This window comes from Chrysemys picta, chromosome 3, assembly GCF_011386835.1.
Source record: "Chrysemys picta bellii isolate R12L10 chromosome 3, ASM1138683v2, whole genome shotgun sequence".
Lineage (NCBI taxonomy): Eukaryota > Metazoa > Chordata > Testudines > Emydidae > Chrysemys > Chrysemys picta.
Genome location: NC_088793.1, coordinates 176,701,062 through 176,723,201, shown reverse-complemented (window position 1 = coordinate 176,723,201; position 22,140 = coordinate 176,701,062). Strand labels below are relative to the sequence as shown.

Here is a 22,140-nt window from a genome sequence, read left to right as displayed (position 1 = left end):
TAGACACCATTAATGCTTCTCAGAGCAGCTAGTTCTGGAACCATCAAGGGGAGGGGTAATTCTTGATTTAGTCTTAATTGAAGCACAGAATCCGTTCCAAGAGATGAATATAGCGGAACGACTCAATAATAGCGACCATAATGTAATTAAATGTAACATCCTTGTAGGGCGGAAAATACCAAAGAAACCCACTACAGTAGCATTTAACTTCAAAAAGGGGAGCTACACAAAAATGAGGAAGCTAGTTAGATGGAAATTAAAAGGAACAGTCACAAGAGTGAAATGCCTGCAAGCTGCATGGAAACTATTTAAAAACACCATAATACATGCTCAAATTAAATGTATACCACCCCCCCACAAAAACTGTAAGAGGACCAAAAAATTCCATCATGGCTACACAGAGTAAAGAGAAGGTTAGAAGCAAAAAGACATCCTTTGAAAATTGAAAGTCAAATCCTACTAAGGAGCATAAACTCTGACAAGTCAAGTATAATCAAGCAGGGCAATAAAGAATTTGAAGAGCAACACACACACTAACAGCAAATTTTGTTTAAGTACATCAGAAGCAGGAAGCCTACTAAACAAAGAATCAGTGAGGCTACTGCATGAGCGAAGTGCCAAAGGATCACTCAAGGAAGACAAAGCTGTTGTGGAGAAGCTAAATTAATTCTTTCCATTTGTCTTTACTGCAGAGGATGTGGGTGAAATTCCCACACCGGAGCCATTCTTTTAAGGTGACAAAAATCTGAGAATCTGTCCCAAATGGAGGTGTCAATAGAGGAGGTTTTGGAACAAATTGATAAATTAAACAGTAATAAGTCACCAGGACCAGATGGTATTCACCCAAGAGTTCTGAAGAAACTCAAATATAAAATTGCAGAACTACTAACGGTCGTATATAATCTATCACTTAAATCAGCCTCTGTACCAGATGACTAGAGGACACCTAATGTAATGTTGATTTTTTTAAAAAGCTCCAGAGGCAATCCTGGCAATTACAGGCTGAGAAGCCAAACTTCAGTACCAGGCAAATTGATTGAAACTATGGTAAAGAACAGAATTATCAGACACGTAGATGAACATGATATGTTGGGAAAGAGTCAACATGTCTTTTGTAAAGAGAAATCATACCTCACCAATCTATTAGAATTCTTTGAGGGAGTCAACAAGCACGTGGACAGGTGTAATAATACATACAGTGTACTTGGACTTTCAGAAAGCCTTTGACAAGATCCCACACCAAAGACTTTTTAAGCAAAGTAAGCAGTTATGGGATAAGAGGGAAGGACCTCTCATGGATCAGTAACTGATTAAAAGATTAGAAATAAACAAAGAGTAGGAATAAATGACCAGTTTTCACAATGGAGAAGGTAAATAGCAGGGTCCCCCAAGGATCTGTAGTGGGAGTTGTGCTGTTCAACATATTTATAAATAATCTGGAAAAGGTGGTGAACAGAGAGGTGACAAAATATGCAGATGATATAAAAATACTCAAGATAGTTATGTCCAAATCTGACTGCAAAGTGTTATAAAGTGATCTCACAAAACTGGGTGACTGAGCAACAAAACAGCAGATGAAATTCAATATTGATAAGTGCAAAGTAATGCACATTGGAAAACAACTATACACACAAAATAATGGAGTCTAAATTAGCGATTACCACTCAAGAAAGGGATCTTGGAGTCATTGTGGATAGTTCTCTGAAAACATCCACTCAATGTGCAGTGGCAGTCAAAAAAAGCTAAGAAAACGTTAGGAACTATTAGGAAAGGGATAGATAATAAGACAAAAAATATCATAATACCACTATATAAATCCATGGTACTCCCACACCTTAAATACTGTGTGCAGTTCTGGTCACCCCATCTCAAAAGATATATTAGAACTGGAAAAGGTACAGAGAAGGGCAACAAAAATGATTAGGGGAATGGAACAGCTTCTGTATGAAGAGAGATTAAGAAGACTGGGACTGTTCATCTTAGAAAAGAAACGACTAAAGAGAGATATGATAGAGGTCCGTAAAATCATGGATGATAGCGATAAAGTTAATAGGGAAGTGTTATTTATCTCTTCACATAACACAAGAAGCAGGGGTCATCCAATGAAATTAATAGGCAGCAGGTTTAAAACAAACATAAGGAAGTATTTCACACAACACACTGTCAACCTGTCTGGTTGACTCAGTATGGCCATTTTTATGTTCTTATAATAAGGCAATATTGGTTACCATGATAGGCAGTGGTCTCAGCACACCAACAGCCTAACTGATGTCAAGCAAGGGAAAGTTTTAAGGAGAGATTTGAAGGATGATAATGAATTAGTTTTGCAGATGTTTTATGGAGAGCTACCCCCCGGCATGAGAGAGAGCGTGAGAGAAAGCACAAAGGTTCTTGTTTGAAAATTTAAGAAGTGGGAGATTGAGGTTGACATCACAGGTCAACTGGAGGCACGAGTTGATCTTTTGATACTGAATGAGAGATGGTAGTTAGTGTGGAGGTATGTTGTGAAGGGCCTTGAAAACGAAGACAAGCAGCTTATGTTTGATATAATAGAGAAGAGAAAGCAAATGAAAGGATGCAAAGAGAGGGGTGAAATGGTCCAAGTGATAGACAAGGAAAAAGATATTTGCAGCTGCATTCTGGATATGAGCAAGGCAAGACTGCATTTGTCAAGGCCAGAGAAAAGGATGTTGTAGTAATCAAGATGCAAGATGAGACCCTGGATGAGAGTTTTAGCTGTATGGAAGGATAGTAAAGGGCTGTTTCTTACAGATGTTATGCAGAAAGAATCTGCAAGACAGACATAGCCTGGATGTGAAGACCTAGACAGAGGTAAGAGTTGAAGAGGACACCTAGGTTGTGGGCCTGAGTGACAGGTAGAATGGTGATGATGTCCACAATGATCAAAAACCTAGCAGGGAAGGCAAGATTAAGAGTTCTGTTTTAGCCAGGTTGAGCTTGAGCTGAGGGTTAGACATCCATGCGGAGATGTTAGAGAGAGAGGCTGAGACTGTAATTTGGACAGAAAGAGAGATGGGATAGAGCGCCAGATCCATGAATTTATCTGCATAGAAAGGGGAGTTTGTGTTTGTGGATGAGATTGCCCACAGAGGTGTCAAAGGAGAAGGGAAGGGTGCCAAGGACAGATCCCTGTGAAACCCCCACAGAAACCTAACATGCTAAATGAAGAATTTCAAGGAAAATAGAAATGTACCATGGAATAATTCCCTATAGAAAAGGAAAAGAGTTGAAAAGGTTAACGTGAGCCATGGTTAAACAGTGGCTCCACAGATAAATAGTAACTGAGCTAACATGAAGACTGTAGTCTTTTGTTTTCACAAATGAGTGCATTTCATCTTCAGATTTCCAGGTAAATTTGCTTTTAATTAGTGTCTTTTCTATATTGTAAGACATGGGGTAGACCCTCAGCTAGTGTAAGCTGTCGGAGCTTCATTGACTTCAATGGAGATGTGATAATGTACACCAGCTGTGAATCTGCCCCATGATTTTTGTGATTACTTCACAGCAGCATGAAACAAGTCCCCAAGGAAATAAATGCTTGTCATCCTCAGAAATATTAAGCAGTCGAGCCATGTTTTTATTATCTGAACAGACATCTCAAAAACCAAGGATGCATGTGCCATACCATGAACTAAAAATGAAATAAATGAATAGAAATAATTCATTTCCATGTTCTAATCAGTGGAAGCTATTGTCTTCCAATTACCCTGATGTTACCGAAAACGAGTCTGGAGACAATAGGTTGATTCTCCTGCTAAAAGGCATGTGAAATTGCATCCTAAGTACACAATAAAGGCATAAACAGTTCACGCCTCCTTGAAAAAGTTCTCTCTTTTCCTTCTGCCCTTGAATCCAGTAGGCAAAAATAAATAAATAAATAAATAAATTCAGAAGAGGAGAGGACTTTAACAAAGTACCATATAATGCCAAACCTTGTAAAAATGTTTAAATCCAATCAATCAATACCAAATGCCCACACCTTAGTCTAGGGCAGCATAATGCCAATGCAAAACTTGTTCTAAACTAAGCTTTTCACATTTTAGCATCAGCACCAAAAGGTCTTTTATGATCAATCAGCTAAAAGGGTATTGCTGTCACAAATGGAACTAATTCAAGAGAATATACAGTAAACTGGAGTAGGGAGAGTGTGTAAGTCTTACATTCGGACAGTGGTATTTTTTTTAACAGGAATATTGATTGATATGCCTGTAAGAATCCAAGATAACACAACTCAAATAGCCCACTGCTGAAATGTTTTGCAAAGAGTTCAAATCCCTGCAGCAACCACACTATTCATCAGAGCTATGTACTGCTGACCATCTAGCATAGATCCCTTAAAGAGACAAAGGGATGAAAATATTAGCTCTGTCATTCTAATCAGTTCTGTATAAAACTTTTCTTTGTTTAAAAAATGTTACATTTACACTCAAGTGTACATTATTACTTTTGAGTATTACATCAGCAGCAGGAAATACAGGGATAGAGAACGGTGGGTTTTAGGCATCTTTGAGAACTCTAAAATCTCTTCTCTAAAGCTGTTACTCCATAACAGGTGCATTGCTAAGAATACCTACATGCATAATATGTTTTTGTTAATAACCTCATATAAAGGTATGTTGGTAAAGAGACTCAGGATCACTTCTAGCACTGCACAGAATCTCCTCTTTCATGTTCACAACTTTTATGAAAATCCAAAATTCGTGTCCATACAAAATACAAGAAAAAAAATGGGATGACAAAACACGGGCCATCCACATAACAGCTGAAAAAACTGATGTTTAATGTGCTGTACCAGGAACTTGCCACTTCTCAGAAGTGTTCAGTTACATTAAAGCAATTTTTCTGGAGATAAATTGTCTTCTTTGGGCTAAATTCTGCACTAACTTATGCCCCATACAACCTCTTTAATTTCCCTTAATATCTCTTTTAAACAACTAATCAGTATAAAAGACCTTCAACATCTCTTCTATCAGCTAAATTAAGGTTCTCCTAGTCAGTTGAGAACTGGGAATGGGAGAAAAGGGGTAACACCTGAGAGTGGGGAGTGAAGACATTCCTTCATAATAAACGTTCGTGTTTGGCTATAGTGATGCAACCAGAAGCTTTTCAGCAGTGAGAGGCTGTGCAATGTCTATCTGTAAGTATCGTTTTCCATAACAGAACTTACTGTAGGTGTCTTAGTTCAAGATGGTTGTCCTTGATACTAACAGACAGATGTGGGGCATTTACTGATTAGCCATGTGTAGTTGAGTGGGTTTCATTTGCCATTACTCTTCAGTCTCCAATCACATTAACAATTTCAAGACTAAGGACACATATCCAGTACAAAAACACACAGCTTTCTATACATTCCACAACAGGAGCTTTGGATCTGGGCCACTCTTGATGTCAGTTTCAGGGTTTGAACTTTCCATTGACAATTGCAGGGCCAGAGTTTGGTGACCTTCAGAGCAGGGTGTAAGGTCTATTTGTTTGCTCAGACTCAGATGATTTTACAAGAGGGAATGGGGGTTTTGTAGTAACAAACAAAAGGCTCTGTCAATTTGGGCTGGAGTGTTCTTACTCAAGTGCTTTTTCTGATGGGTGCAATCTACACTTCTAAATATATTTGGCTGTCCCTCCAGAAAATGCCAGAATTTTCAAGATTAGTGTACTCAAGTGCTGGGACTTCCAGTATTTATATAAAAATCATATTCCATATAACTTGCCTGCAGATTGGCTCAAATGAATTTACAGGACTAGCTTATTATTTCCACATGTTCAAACACATGCAACAGAATAGAGGAATATCCAATAAGAATTGTTTTCAATTTTAATCTTTACAGAAATAAACATTTCACCTTTGTTCCCACCATCCAATATCAAACATAGGGATTATGTGTCGAGAGCAGCCAGAAAGCTATACATCTTTCTCATAACATCCTTATCATCCTTGCTCCAGGCTTCAAGAGAAACCAGGAATCATTAGAATCCTTCAGTGGAATCAATAAAACCCAACTATGAGCCAAGTAAATATTTCACTTTTTTTTATCCTGCTTGACGTCAGCAATATCGGTGCTCATTTACTTATCTTTTAAACGCATGATTCTCTTTCTTCCTTCCTGAACTAAAGATGAAAATCGATCAAATTCAACAAAATGGTGTGGGATACAGGCTGGACAGGAGTCTTTTGAATATCACAATGCACCTTTTAGTTTAGCTTGCAATATCATTTATGGATCTTGAATCCTTTCTTGTACTGGGCACTGATTTGTCCAGAATCAAAGAAACCATATTGCTAAATGGAAAGTGGTACATTTAAATTTCTTATTCTAGGAGCATAAAGGTTAGATGGCCTGTACTTCAACTACAAGGAAGCTGCATCAGCTCACTCGGCCAAATTCTACCATGTTCATTGACATAGTGGGCTGTATGTCAGTGCAGAACAGGTCCGTTATCATCACCATGGAGTTCCTTCTACAGAATTTTGTTGGCCATATACTAGAGGAAATGTTATCAATGTAGTTATCATTGAGTATGGATACCCAGTGATAGTGCAATGCATGGAGATGTGGGTAGACTCTTGAGATCAAATCCTTTTGCTTTTGTTCCTGGGCCAATAAGAGCTGCATGCTCAATGAAGGCTGTGTCAGTAATTCCAGGAAGAAGGATGGGGAAAGAAAGCAATTCATAATCCTTTCCAGTCACCCCTCTAGCCAACCTAGGTATTTCATAGGCAAGCTCCAGAGGGAGCATAGGCTAGACCATATAGGCCATAAGGAAGCGGTGGTTCCAACATGGGGCATTTGAGGATAGAGGACTGAATGAAAGGTGAAAATGAGGAGGAAACTTGGAGAAGCCTCATTCACACCACCACAAAAAAAAAAAAAGAGAGAGAGAGAGATATGAAAAGGTCTTCAGTTCATATGTTTTCCAAGGGACAGATTGTGAATCGCTTACTCACACTGGCGAGCAGTTACTCGAAGAAGTAGTTCCACAGACTTTGCTGGGACTACTTGAGTGAGTACAAGTGTTCATCAATGGGAGTAAGGGTTCCATAATCTCACCCTAATAAAATAGAACAACAACATTACTTTTTTAGATTAATTTTACTGCCATTAATTTTTATTTGAAAAAAGTTAGATGTATGGATGGGTAGCAAACACTTGGGGATTCTGTGGCATTGCCTATGAAGTACAAGTACCGGCATGAAAATAATCTAATTATTATTAAGCATTTCTTAAATGCCAGTGGAGAGCTTGCTGCTGTACAAGATACGTAATGTAGACAGTCCCTGCTCTGAAGAGCTTACAATGTACCACGTTACAATCTACTTGAATATGTATACTGCATGTACACCTGCTGCATATTGTACTTCGTGCTGCATTTCAGTAGAGTGATGTGCATGGAACAGCTCGATTCAGTGTGGAAAGAACACAAGCTAGAAAGCTCTTCTGTATCACCTAGAGTCACAATTGTTTTCAGTTAAGTGAAGAAAGAGCCTGTTTAACTCCTCTGGCTTTGCCCTTGTATAAAAGTGAAGTTATCGATAAGCTGACAGACTCATTCATTGCTAGATTTGTGCCCTCAATTTTAAAACAGCAACACTATTCACATTGGAATTTTCCAAATATAGACTTGACAACCTAGTTCTGGCAGCCTGAGGGGAGAGGCATGACTACTTCACTAACTGGGACAATGAGCACTGTCTACAATAGAGTTTCCTCTGAAAACTGACTAGGTCAGTTGGATGGCAAATGTACTATGTCAAACAATAGCTCCTATAGGTGGACAAGGTCCTTTTATAGCTAACCTTTTTTCTTAATGAATCCAACATTTGTATTACTACACACAAAATGTTACATTAATATTATTAGAAGTTCCAAAGTTAAGCATTCAAAAATTTGGAATTGCCAGAATTAAAGTTGTCTTAAGGCTAACCTTAATTCAGCCTCCCTGTGCATATAGATTTGATAATTTCGTAAAGTTTAAGATCAGAAGGTACCATTAGATCATCTAGTCCAGTGGGGCCTGGCCCAGCCTTATTACGTAGGTGGGTCACATGAACCTAAGCACAACCTTGTATGGGCCAAACAGATTCTACATCCTTCCTTGTGTAAACTAAAATGATGTAAACATGATGACAAAAGGCTAATGAATCGGCCATTATTATATATTGTGTTGAAGCAGGATGCAGGCCCTATGAAATGCTTGGGTGGGCTGTGTATGGCCAGCAGGCCATAGGTTGGGCACCCCTGAGCTAGTCTGACCACCTGTAGATCACAGGCCATTAAATTATACCTGTACTGAGCCAAAAACTTTTATTTGGCTAAAGCATGTATTCCAGAAAAGCATCCAATCTTGATTCAAAGTCATCAAGAGATTATAATACAGGTTTTAATTACATGACCACGTACAATTTTTTCCCACAGGATCCCTGTCTCATTCAATGCACAGGATGGACAGTGTTCGGTGAATGATTAGCTATTAAATATTTTATTTTATCCTCAATGTGTGGCCCCAGGCCTTATTTACTGCACACTATTCAATCTCTGCTCTGAAGAGAGAATTGTTCATTTCCTTATGGGCTTTTCTATGGTGCTCATCACTATTAGTATTTGAGTGCTTCACAATCATTAATTAATTTATTTTCAAAAGTCCTTCCCTGAGAGGGAAGGGTTACTGTTATATCCTCATTTTACAGATGGAGAACCGAGGCAGAGAGATTAAACTATCTACTAATTTTGGGTGTCCAATTTGAGACACTTGGTGCCTGATTTTTCAGAGTATTTAGCATTATGGAGCACCTCATATGTCCAAAGCATAGTCCCTGTTGACTTCAGCGGCAACTGTGAGTGTTCAGCACCTATGCAAATTGGATGTCAAGGTTGCAAGTCAGGTACCCAGAAAATGAGGAACATACAATTAGTAGCCACCTTTAAAAAGTTTAAGTGACTTGCCTAATGTCACACAATAACTCTGTGGCAGAGGCAGCACTAGAATCCAGTTCTCCAGGGAAGCATTCTACTGCCTTAACCACGAGACCTTCCTTTCTCTTCCTTCAATCTCTGCCCTCATTCACTATATATCTCCCAACCTAAGGTACCTCTAAACTGTGTGGCCATGCAGCAGGCTATAAAGGGCCGCGCAGCAGGGGCCTGGAGTGGAGAGAGATGGGGGTGGGCGGGGACTGGGGAGGGGAGCAAGTTGGGATGTGCAGGGCTGCCGCAGGGCTGCCACGGGCCTCTCCCCTGGCTCCGGGAGCTCACTTGCTGCTGCTGGCAGGGAGAGAGAGGCCCATCCCCCAGAGCTCTGTGCTGCTGGCAGGGAGAGGGGGGGCCACTCCCCTGGAGCTCCGTGCTGCCGGCGGGGAGAGGGGGGCCCCCTCTCCCGGAGCTCCGTGCTGCCGGTGGGGAGAGGGGGGCCCCTCTCCCGGAGCTCCGTGCTGCCGGTGGGGAGAGGGGGGCCCCTCTCCCGGAGCTCCGTGCTGCCGGCGGGAGTCTTCTGTGCTGCTGGTGAGGAGAGGGTGGCCCCTACCCCAGAGCTCTGTGCTGCCGGTGGGGAGAGGGAAACCTCTCCCCCAGAGCTCAGTGCTGCTGGCGGGGAGAGGGCTGGGAGGGAGTCTTCTGGCCCCATCTCCATGGCAGCCTGCCTGCACCCCCAGCTAGAGCCCTCCTGCCCTCCCCCGCACTCCAAACACTCTACCCCACCCTGGAGCCCTCACCCCTGCACCACAAACCTTTGCCCTAGTCCTGAGCCCCCTCCCACACTCTGAACCCCTCGCCCCCCCATTAATTTTGTTATATGCACCCATATGGAGTGATTTGTCAGACATCGCCTCTATATTAGTGCACATAAAAATTCATTCTGCACATAAATGGAAAAAATTAGAGGGAACACTGCTCCCAATTTCTGCTACAAATGATGCAGGGGTCCTACAGATAATAGCCTTCTTCCTTACACAACCCTGATTCATCTCCAGAGTAGGTCCATCCTGTGCACTGAATGGGCAGGGATCCTTTGGAAAAAATAGTATGTCATCAGATAATTAATGACTATCAGATTCATAACATGGGGCTAAAGTAAGGCTGCACAGGCAATTTATGTAGCTTCAACTTCCAGCCATTGGATCTTGTTATATCTTTGTCTGCTAGACTGAAGAACCCATTATCAAATACTTGAGTGCACTAGTAGGCACAGACTCTTCTGCCCCTTCTCCCCAAGCCTGATCCCTTCTGTCCTGTCCTCACCAACAAGTCCCTTTTCCAGACCTGTCACTTCCCCATCCCTGGCTCCTTGTCCCAGTGCCATTCTCCTTGCCTACCCAGTCCCAATCTCCACTCCTTAGGCTTCTCATCCCAGTCCTATGTCCCCTTGAGGCACAGGGTCTGATTCCCAATCTTCCTCCTCACACACAGTCCCAGTCTCCTTGTCCAGCTAGTCCCAGTTCTCCCCTCTTGGCACCTTGTCTCTTTCCCTCCCACCTAGTTTCAATCCCAGTCTCCCCACAACCATACCTAGTCCCAGTCTCCTTGACCTGCTCTCAATCCCAGTCTCCCTTCATGGCTCCTCATTCAATCTCAGTCTCCTCCTCAGATCCCTGTCCCAGTCTTTTTGATGGTCAGCCCCAGCTCTACCCCTAAACCCCAGCTCCATATCAAATCTGTCTTCTCTCCCCCATCAGCTAACTGACTCCCAGTCTCCCCACCATATCCCTCACTGGCTCCCAAACCCAGCCTCGCCTCCCAACCAGTCCCAGCCACCCAGTCTCCTTGCTCAGCCAGTGCCAGCCCCCACTCCAATTCCCAGTCAGTTTCTCTCCTCCCCCCACCAGCCACCTTGTTCCAATCTATTATTTTTCTTCTCCCCAGTCTGGCTTTTAAGAACATAAGAATGGCCATACTGGGTCAGACCAAAGGTCCATCTAGTCAGTATCCTGTCTTCCAACAGTGGCCAATGCTAGGTGCCCCAGAGGGAATGAACAGAACAGGTAATCATCATGGGCATGTGTGAACTGAGATTCTTCAAGGGCTTTTCACTTGATTAAATTTGGGTGAATTTTTACAGGGATGGCAAAAGACATGTGCTTGATAAAAAGCTCACGCATTTGCCAAGCTTCAAGCAGAGGGGAATGAGAGTGTCTCAAAGAAAAGATCACCAGATTTTTTTAACATAAGTAAAGCAATAGTCCCCGCCCCCACAGTTTTGTTCTCAGAAATGGCTGAACCATTTTGGCTAAAATTTTCTAAAAAAATTCTGCTGGGGGAGACACCTGGCATAGCAAATGCCCAAATGCTTAAAGTTTGACAAAGTTATAAGTGGGGCTTCTGTTTTTCGGGGTTTATAACATTTCACTTTTTTGGTTTTTTTAAAGCAAATTTTGAGTTTTATGTAGATGTCCAAATTTCTGGGGAGGGAGTTTGGAGTGTGAGTGGGGGGCTAGATACACTTAGGAGTCTTTAAACTTAAAGCCAAAACACTCCCTGACAAAAACAAAAACATCAACAAAGGAACGAGCTGCAGGAGTAAAAAGATAATGCAGGCAGAAATCCAGCAACAGAGTGGGGCTATCCAGTTTATTGCACCCAGTGCAGAATGTATGATTACCTGCCCTATAGGCAGGTGGCATATGTGTGCATTTGGTGCAAGGAGCTTCTGACCCTCTGAGACCGTGTACGGGCTTTGGAGATCAGAGTGGCTGAACTGGAGGGAGACAGAGAAGTACATAGATGAGACTTTCCGGGATACAGCAGAACAATCCCACCCCCAATCTGACAGCCTCTGTGCTGTTGAGGAGGATGAAAGTCACAGGGAAGGAGAACATCCAACTGGAGCAGAGCGAAATGATCCCATAGTTGGGACACTCCTTCCAGATGATGTTGTGGTATCCTCTCGCACTGAGGATACCTCTCTGTGGGAGGGAACTCCAGTTTTTAGAAAGAGACAGGTATTAGTAATGGGCGATTCGATCATTAGAAACATAGATAGCTGGGTTTGCGATGACTGGGGAAAATCACATGGTGACTTGCCTGCCTGATGCGAAGGTTGCGGATCTCTTGAGACATCTAGAAAGACTTATGTTTAGCACTAGGGAGGAGCCGGTGGTTGTGGTACATATAGGTACCAATGACAAAGGGAAAGCCAGGAGACAGGTCCTGGAGGCCAAATTTAGGCTGCTAGGTAAGAGATTGAAGTCCAGGACCTCCATGGTAGCATTCTCTGAAAGGCTTCCAGTTCCATGCGCAGGGCCAGTTAGACAGGCAGAACTGCAGGGTCTCAATGCGTGGATGAGACGATGGTGTAGGAAGGAGGGGTTTAGATTTTTTTTTAGGAACTTGGGAAAGAGGGAGCCTATACAGGAAGGATGGGCTCCACCTAAACCAAAATGGAACCAGATTGCTGGCACTTAAAACTGAAAAGGCCGTAGAGCAGTTTTTAAACTAAGGGCTGGGGGAACCAGCCGACAGGTGCGGAGGAGCATGTGGTTCGGACAGAGGCATCCCTTAGGGGAGCAACTTTTCATGGAGATTCTCTATGTCCTAGTAAAGAGGAGAGGATGGAAGATGATAAAATATGGGTAGGATCTGATGAGAAACAGTCAAATGAAAAAAAGTCCCATTCAGTTACATCATGTAATGGTAGACAGCTAAAAAGTGAAAAGTTTTTAAAGTGCTTATATACAAATGCTAAAAGTCTAAATAATAAGATGGGTGAACTAGAGTGCCTCATATTAAATGAGGATATTGATATAATAGGCATCACAGAAACTTGGTGGAATGAAGATAATCAATGGGACACAGTAATTCCAGGGTACAAAATATATCAGAAGGACACAATAGGTCGTGCTGGTGGGGGAGTGGCACTATATGTGAAAGAAAGTGTAGAATCAAATGAAGTAAAAATCTTAAATGAACCAAACTGTACCATAGAATCTTTATGGAGAGTAATTCCATGCTCTAATAAGAAGAATATAGCAGTAGGGATATATTACCGATCATCTGACCAGGTTGGTGATAGTGACTGTGAAATGCTCAGGGAGATTACAGAGGCTATTAAAATAAAAGCTCAATAATAATGGGGGATTTCAACTATCCCCATATTGACTGGGTACATGTCACCTCAGGACAGGATGCAGAGATGAAGTTTCTTGACACCTTAAATGACTGTTTCTTGGAGCAGCTAGTTCTGGAAACCACACAAGGAAAGGCAATTCTTGATTTAATCCTAAGTGGAGCACAGGATCTGGTCCAAGAGGTGAATATAGCTGGACCACTTGGTAATAGTGATCATAATATAATTAAATTTAACATCCCTGTGGCGGGGAAAACATCACAGCAGCCCAACACTGTTGCATTTAATTTCAGAAAGGGAACTACACAAAAATGAGGAAGTTAGTTAAACAGAAATTAAAAGGTACAGCGCCAAAAGTGAAATCCTTGCAAGCTGCATGGAAACTTTTTAAAGACACAATAATAGAGGCTAAATGTATACCCCAAATTAAAAAAATATAGTAAGAAAACCAAAATAGTGCCACCGTGGCTAAACAACAATGTAAAAGAAGCAGTGAAAGACAAAAAGGATCCTTTAAAAAGTGGAAGTTAAATCCTAGTGAAGAAAATAGAAAGGAGCACACACTCTGGCAAATGAAGTGTAAAAATGATTAGGAAGGCCAAAAAAGAATTTGAAGAAAGCTAGCCAAAGACACAAAAAGTAATAGCAATTTTTTTTTAAAGAACATCTGAAGTAGGAAGTAAACAACTGGACGATCGAGATGCTAAAGGAGCACTCAAGAATGATAAGGCCATTGCAGAGAAACTAAATGAATTCTTTGCATCGGTCTTTACGGTTGAGGATGTGAGGGAGATTCCCAAACCTGAGCCATTCTTTTTAGGTGACAAATCTGAGGAACTGTTCCAGATTGAGGTGTCATTAGAGGAGGTTTTGGACCGCCTGATAAACTAAACAGTAATAAGTCACTAGGACCAGATGGTATTCACCCAGGAGTTCTGCACGAACTTAAATGTGAAATTGCAGAACTACTAACTGTAGTTTGTAACCTATCATTTAAATCAGCTTCTGTACCAAATGACTGGAGGATAGCTAATGTGACACCAATTTTTTAAAAGGGCTCCAGAGGTGATCCAGACAATTATAGGCCGGTAAGCCTGACTTCAGTACCAGACAAACCGGTTGAAACCATAGTAAAGAACAAAACTGTCAGACACATAGATGAATATAATTTGTTGGGGAAGAGTCAACATGTTTTTTGTAAAGGGAAATTATGCCTTACCAATCTACTAGAATTCTTTGAGGGGGTCAACAAGCATGTGGACAAGGGGGATCCATTGGATATAGTGTACTTAGATTTTCAGAAAGCCTTTGACAAAGTCCCTCACCAAAGGCTCTTAACCAAAGTAAGTGGTCATGGGATAAGAGGGAAGGGCCTCTCATGGATCGGTAAGTGATTAGAAGATAGGAAACAAACGGTAGGAATAAATGGTCAGTTTTCAGAATGGAGAGAGGTAAATAGTAGTGTCCCTCAGGGATCTGTACTGGGACAAATCCTATTCAACATATTCATAAATGATCTGGAAAAGGGGGTAAACAGTGAGGTGGCAAAATCTGCAGATGATACAAAACTACTCAAGATAGTTAAGTCCCAAGCAGACTGCGAAGAGCTACAAAAGGATCTCACAAAACTGGGTGACTGGGCAACAAAATGGCAGATGAAATATAATGTTGATAAATGCAAAGTAATGCACATTGGAAAACATAATCCCAACTATACATATAAAATGAGGGGGTCTAAATTAGCTGTTACCATTCAAGAAAGAGATCTTGGAGTCATTGTGGATAGTTTTCTAAAAACATCCATTTAATGTGCAGCGGCAGTCAAAAAAGCAAACAGAATGTTGGGAATCATTAAGAAAGGGACAAATAATAAGACCGAAAATATCATTTTGCCTCTATATAAATCCATGGTACGCCCACATCTTGAATACTGCATGCAGATGTGGTTGCCCCATCTCAATAAAGATATATTGGCATTGGAAAAGGGCAACAAAAATTATTAGGGGTATGGAACGGCTTCCGCATGAGGAGCGATTAATATGACTGGGACTTTTCAGCCTGGAAAAGAGATGACTAAGGGGGGATATGATAGAGGTTTATAAAATCATGACTCGTGTGGAGAAAATAAATAAGGAAGTGTTATTTACTCCTTCTCATAACACAAGAACTAGTGGTCACCAAATGAAATGAATAAGGAGCATGGTTTAAAACAAACAAAAGGAAGTATTTTTTCACACAACGCACAGTCAACCTGTGGAACGGCTTGCCAGAGAATGTTGTGAAGGCCAAGACTATAACAGGGTTCAAAAAAGAACTAGATAAGTTCATGGAGGATAGGTCCACAAATGGCTATTAGCCAGGATGGGCAGGGATGGTGTCCCTAGCCTCTGTTTGCCAGAAGCTGGGAATGGGTGACAGGGGATGGATCACTTGATGATTACCTGTTCTGTTCATTCCCTCTGGGGCACCTGGCATTGGCCACTGTTGGAAGACAGGATATTGGGCTTGATAGACCTTTGGTCTGACCCAGTATGGCCGTTCTTATGTCCTTAAGGATTATTTATCTGTATTTATCAGTTAAAACTGAAAATCCGAATCCATAATGATAAGGAACTGAAAATAAGGTCTTATAATAGGAAGTACTAGGGAACCTTAATTCTAGGTGGTGCTACCAGCCCTGCCTAAAATACAATACAATAATGAAAGCTATTGGTAGCTATAAACTGATGGGTGCTCCTACATTTCTGATTTTTCTGCATTCATGACACTAAACAGAAGAAAAACTGTCCTTTACTATAGTCTCCTTTCAGGTGCTTGACCGATCTAGTACACTATGGACTATGTATTTCATGTTATGGACCATTAATCAAGAGAGATTCTATTGTGAAGAACCTCCCCCTCCCTACTCCTGAATCTAGAACCCATAACTTCATTGTAGCAACCTAAGATCATGGTTATCTGAAACAGTGATATCACAACAGCATTAAGGATATAAACTCAGGGTGATAGGGTAGTTGCTTTGTTATCTTCTCCCAATTAGCTGTATCTTATCTGTTTGTTTCCTAGTTGTGCATCCAGGGCTTTACACTGATTATTCATTACAGTATTACCAAATCCCTCTCTTGTTGCCTGCAGCTCCCATTGCTCTAATCTCTCCAACTGCCTTTTCTGTTTGTTTTTACCCTCTTGTGTGTTTGATACTTCCATTTTGGAGTCCCCCACAAATTTGATCATGGTTGAATTTATGCGAAAGAAATACAAAATAGCCAACAAAAAAAGACACAAATCAGCCACGTGGAGTACAGAGTAATTCCACCTGGAAGTTCTATATGAACCATGGGCTGAAAGCTACAGGCTGAGTATATATAGATTTTTGTTTCTGTGATGATGAAGAAGAACAAAAATATCCCCACTTTGCAGTTCTCCAAAAAAAATAAAAGGGTGACATTCAATCCTGTGCAGAAGTCTAACACAGGGCCTATGCACAGCTCAAATCCTATTAAAGGCTGTAAGTGGGGAATTTTACCCTAAAACCATAGTTTGGTTCAGTTTTGGGTAGGTTCAGTTTTGGTTCAGATTTATAAACATTTTGCATGTATTTGCAAACATTCACTTCAAACCATATTTTCAAATGTAAGTGCACTGCTTAATAAAAATGGACGGCTTTTCGTAGGAAGCACATCTAAGACGATAATAAAGCAGTAAATAAACTTCCAAAACTATCAATGTTGCAGCAATTAAAATATTTGTCTGACACAAATTCTGATGAGTTAAAGACTTTCAACCCAATCCTGAATTAGGAGGTTCAAGCTATCCAAATAATTCTTGGAATCAAGTAACTCACCCTCTGCATTAGAGAAACAATGGCATCCACTGCTGCTGTCAGACCCTTTCCCTCTTATTACAGTTAATCAGGAGCATAAACACCATAATGAAGCCGAGCCCCTGAAAACTCACCAGGCTGTGCATAATTTCCACTCCAGCTGGATTCACTGTAAGTGCCTCATCATACAATTGCTTAGCCTCCTCCAAACTGCCTTTCATCTCTGCAAGTCTCCCACGCATGTACAGCACAGTGTGAGATGTGGGGAAAAGACTAGCTGCCTCCTGGATACAAAAGCCTGCTTCTTTGAGATGCCGTTGTTCCATGAAGAGTTCAGCTACAAAACAAAAACTACCATTAGTTTAAATAATTCAATAACCTTTATACTTGTAATAATTACACTTTCTCCCTTAAAAACGTTAAATTAGAAGGTCTGGATCCTGCAAATGCATACTATTATGGTTAGTACTTACTACTGTGAGTAGCTCCATTGAATCGAGACTACTCTTAGCAGTAAGCACACAGAAAGGTCTCTATTCAGGAAAGCATTCCTGGCAAACTTTAAGCATATCCTTAAAGTGCTGTCCTGAAAAGGGACAGACTTAAGTATGTACTTAAATGTTTTCTGAGTTGAAGCTAAATATGTGCTGGATCTAAAGAGCACTATTAGTAGCTATGTAAGGCCATTTCCAAACAGATGGAAGGAAGGCAAAATAAGAAGTCATGGTTATCTGGTGGGAGGTTTGACAATGTCAGAGTAATAGGATACATTTAACTGAGGGGGCAGTTCTCTTATTTAAAGGGGAACTCCGAACTTGACTAATTACTCTCAATGAGTTTTCTGATTCTCTATAAAGGTCTATATTCTCTGTATTAGAGACATATTATATATTAAATGTCATATTTATTATTAATATACACAAACATGCACTCGCCATAAAGACAGAGATCTTAGATGAAGTCGCTAACTGAAAATGCAGTTGTTCTGCTGTTTACTTTTCTCATCAAGTAGCAATTGTACTAATGCTTTTCTCGCAAAGAAAAAATGGAACAAGCACACTAATGCACTTTATTGACACTAACAATTTGTTTGTTAATATAAACACTGAACAAGATTTATTATGAACTAAATCCAACTCCAAATATTCCTAAAAAACCTCAAAAAAGGCTTCACAACAGGACATTCAGATTTCATTGAGCCATGTATTTGAAATGGGAGCTTCTAATATTAAAAACAAATACAGTAATTCTCATAACTGCCACCAGGGAAAAGCAGCCTCAATTTCTTTGTTCTATCACCTCGTCATGTTACCTGTGCTAATCAGCTGTGGAGGCTGCTGGACTCATTTCTGTATTCATTCCATATTATAATACAGACGCTCCCCGGGTTACGCAAGACCCGATTTACGCAAATTCGCCCTTATGGAAAAAGTTCCATAAGCCAGAAACAGGATTTTCGAGTTGCAGAAATTTTTGCGCAATATACAGGTATACGTTTCCAACTTATGCAAAATTCGAGTTACGCAAGGCTTTCCAGAATGGAACGATTGCCTAAGTCGGGGGGCATCTGTACAGTAACTCCTTGCTTAATGTTGTAGTTCTGTTCCTGAAAAATGTGACTTTAAGCGAAATGATGTTAAGCGAATCCAATTTTCCCATAAGAATTAATGTAAATGGGGGGGGGGGGGGAAGGGTTAGGTTCCAGGGAAATTTTTTTCACCAGACAAAAGACTATATATATATATATATATATATATATATATATATATATATATATATACATATATATACATACATACACACGCACATACACACACACAGTGTAAGTTTAAAACAAACAATTTAATACTGTACACAGCAATGATGATTGTGAAGCTTGGTTGAGGTGGTGAAGTCAGAGGGTGGGATATTTCCCAGGGAATGCCTTACTGCTAAATGATGAACTAGCTTTTGGCTGAGCCCTCAAGGGTTAACACGTTGTTAATGTAGCCTCACACTCTACAAGGCAGCACGAATGGAGGGAGGGGAGACAGCACACCCTGTGTGAGAGAGAGAGAGATGCCCATTGCCCCTTTAAGTACGCTGACCCCACCCTAAGTACATTGCCTTGTTAAGTAGATCAGCAAGTTGAGACAGTAGCTGCTCTCAGGAAGCTCCCTCCATCCTGAACCCTGTCCTTTCACCCTCCCACCCCCCCATGGAGATGGGGTAAACGGGGTGTAGGAGCAGGGGGAAGGGGGATACCCTGACATTAGCCCCTTTCTCTCCCCAACCCTGCACAGCAAGCAGGAGGCTCTGGGGAGCAGCCCCAAGGCAGAGGGCAGGAGCAACACATGGCTGTGGGGGGAGGGACAGCTGAACTGCCAGCAACTGATAGCCTGCTGGGCAGCTGCCGCACAGGGATCTTAGGGGAGTGGGGAGCTGATAGGGGGGCTGCTGGTCCACCCTGGTTCCGAGCCCCCACCAGCTAGCTACAATGGGCTGCTCTTCCTGCAAGCAGTGGACAAACCAGGTGGCTGCCAAACGACGTTAGAAGGGAGCACTGCACAACTTTAAACGAGCATGTTCCCTAATTGATCAGCAACATAACAATGAAACAACGTTAACTGGGATGACTTTAAGTGAGGAGTCACTGTAAGTTGCAGCCTTGTAAAAGCTTGGTTCAAAATTTTCAAACCCAGGTGCTAAAGGTAGGCAACTGATTCTGTATGTTCTTATGTTCGTATTTCAACACTGATTTAAATGGCCAGATTTTCAGTGGCAATGAATAACTTCAACTACAAAAGAAGTCAATGAGAGCTGTTGGAGCTCAGCACTTCTGAAAATTAGGTGCCGAACCTTTAGACACCCTAGTCTGAAAATAGTGCCCTTAGCTTGTTGGATGACACAGATGATTCAAGGGATTGGTAATGAGATACGGAGCTTTCTGCCTGCATGTGAATAGATCAAAAATACATCACAGGTTGGTAGCAATCAAAAGTTATGGCCTATCTGAAATGAGATTGTGGCCTCAGGCTACATTGAAAGTGGCACTTATTAGCAGACTCAGTGGGGTCAAATAATGAAGGGATGCAATTTTTGAACCCCATCTAATCCCTGAGGGTGGTCTTTCCAGGTCATGGGTGGGACACTGTGGAGAAGCTTGCAAGTGGTTGGCCATGCCTGCGCTGTAATGTAGATAAATGATGCCATTCTCCAGGGTTATCAATCTGGCTCCTTTCATGAGCAAAACATTCAGCTTTCAAAAGGAGCTCACTTTTTAAAAGATGCTCATATACTCTGAGAAGTTCTGTGTATTATTTGCAGGAAAGAAACTGCATGCTTAACCAGAATAAAATATCGGCATACAGTTCCTTCCCAAGGCTCCAGGGGGATGCAGATATCTCATCAAGCTGAGGATATGCTGAACCTTATTCCAAATTTTGTGGGCAGGCAATATTTTACCTGCTCTTCCCAAAGCGAACAATGTTTTCCTGCCAAGTGTTGCATGGCAGCTGATGATGTGCATATGGTAACAATGCTGACTTGGGTATGCAAAGTGACAATTCACAGCCTGAATAAAAATACATTGTTTGCTAGCACAGAAGTAAATAGCAGCACAAGACCAGGGATGAAGTCAATGGGAGTTTCTTCACTGATTTCAGTGAGGTCAGGATTTCACCCCAGTTATTAATGGCCAGCACCTGCACTCAGCTAGGAATAAGTTGCCAGTAGTAACATCCTTTAGGTTTGCAGGGAGGAGGAAGAGCACCTAGAAGACCTTGATTCAACAAAGTACTTAAGCATGTGTCTAATTTAAAACACTTGAGTAGACCCACTGAAATAATTTGAAGTTAGGCACATGCTTAAGTACTTTGCTCAATGGGGGCCTGAATGAGGATAACAGTGGAAACATTGCATATGCATATTACTATCTTAGTTGCTCTGCTACCAACCAAAATAAAATGCAACTCAGACCATATAAGGTAAGAATGAAGGTCAGGAGGGAAGAATGTGAGAATACATACAGCCTGTAACACAAAGTATGCAATCTGAAGAGTACTTATTCTTCCTTTTAGCTGAGCCTGTGTGTCTGTAAATCCTCTGCAGTAATCACAATTATTAAAACAACATGGAATCTAAGTAAGATCCACAAATTGTATTTTACGGTGTGGTAATGTAACATATTAAACTTCAGTCCATTTCTTTGCAGGCTCAAAAGTCAAAAGATGATTTAGTGGTGTGGAAGGTTTAATTTGCATAAAGAAAGAACAATATTGGACAACACCCAACTCTGTACTTGGTTCTTCTTTTTTAACAGCTCAATTGAGAATAAGGACCTTCCTGACAGAAGCACAATGGAAGTGCTTTTGGGTTGGAGAAGCAAGTAAGGAAAGCACCCAGCGAACTAAAAGATACCAAGGGAAATATTTTAGGCTTACATGTTTCCTAGAAATTTATTTTACACTTCTACTAGTCATTCATTCTATTTACAGATGAAAAAAATGCATTTATAATCAAAGCTGAAAAACCAAGGAGTCATTTAATCTACCTGGATAATGCTCCCACCCTTTCACCTTTATATTAAATATTGCCCTAGTATTGCCACATTAGCGCAGTCCAACGCATAGGATCACATAGAATGGTCCCTTGCATCACCGAACCTTGCTGTAACTAAATTTCTGACTGGTTACTTTGTTGGTACACTGGCAATCCCAACAGGCAGCTCTATTTGGAAAAGTTGCAACACCAGGAACATGCCCCAAACCCAGGAAGTTGCTCCTCAGATGGAGTGAATAAAGTAAGATGGTAGATGTGATCTGCATTTCCTTACTTGTGAAAGCTTTCAATGAAGTCATGCAAGAGTGTAAAACTGCTGGACTGAGGAATTACTCTTTCTTCTGTTTTATTTGCAGCCTATGATTCCAAACAGGCTATATCCGGTGGCATGGACACAGTATATATCTGACAGCTCAGCTATCAGTTTGACACCTCCAATGTCAATCATCCTCATAAAGGCCCAGTTAGAACAATGTAGTCGCACCATATTAAACTGGGCTAAATAAACCAGGGGTTCTCAGAGTGCTTCACAGCGAGACAACTTAAAAGAAAGATCATCTCAACCACTGCCTCTTCTACCAACCTCCCAGGGGCAACAGCAGCAACTGCTACCATGGACAGTTATTAGGAAGAATTCAGGCATTTTTAACTGTCTTTAAACCAGTAAGTATTGTGTCTTTGGGTGGAGTGAGAGAGGGAGCAAACCA

The 22,140-nt window shown here is 41.3% G+C and overlaps 1 protein-coding gene across 5 annotated transcripts in view; it reads right to left on the bottom strand.

The window, feature by feature from the left end:
* The window catches only part of TTC7A (tetratricopeptide repeat domain 7A), a 280,895-nt gene that overhangs the window by 47,298 nt on the left and 211,457 nt on the right, over positions 1-22,140 (bottom strand). For all 5 annotated transcript variants that reach the window (XM_065589566.1, XM_065589568.1, XM_005311464.5 and 2 more), the window contains one exon: positions 17,029-17,231. In XM_065589566.1, the coding sequence (XP_065445638.1) occupies positions 17,029-17,231 (203 nt within the window). The remainder of the gene's footprint in view (positions 1-17,028; positions 17,232-22,140) is intronic.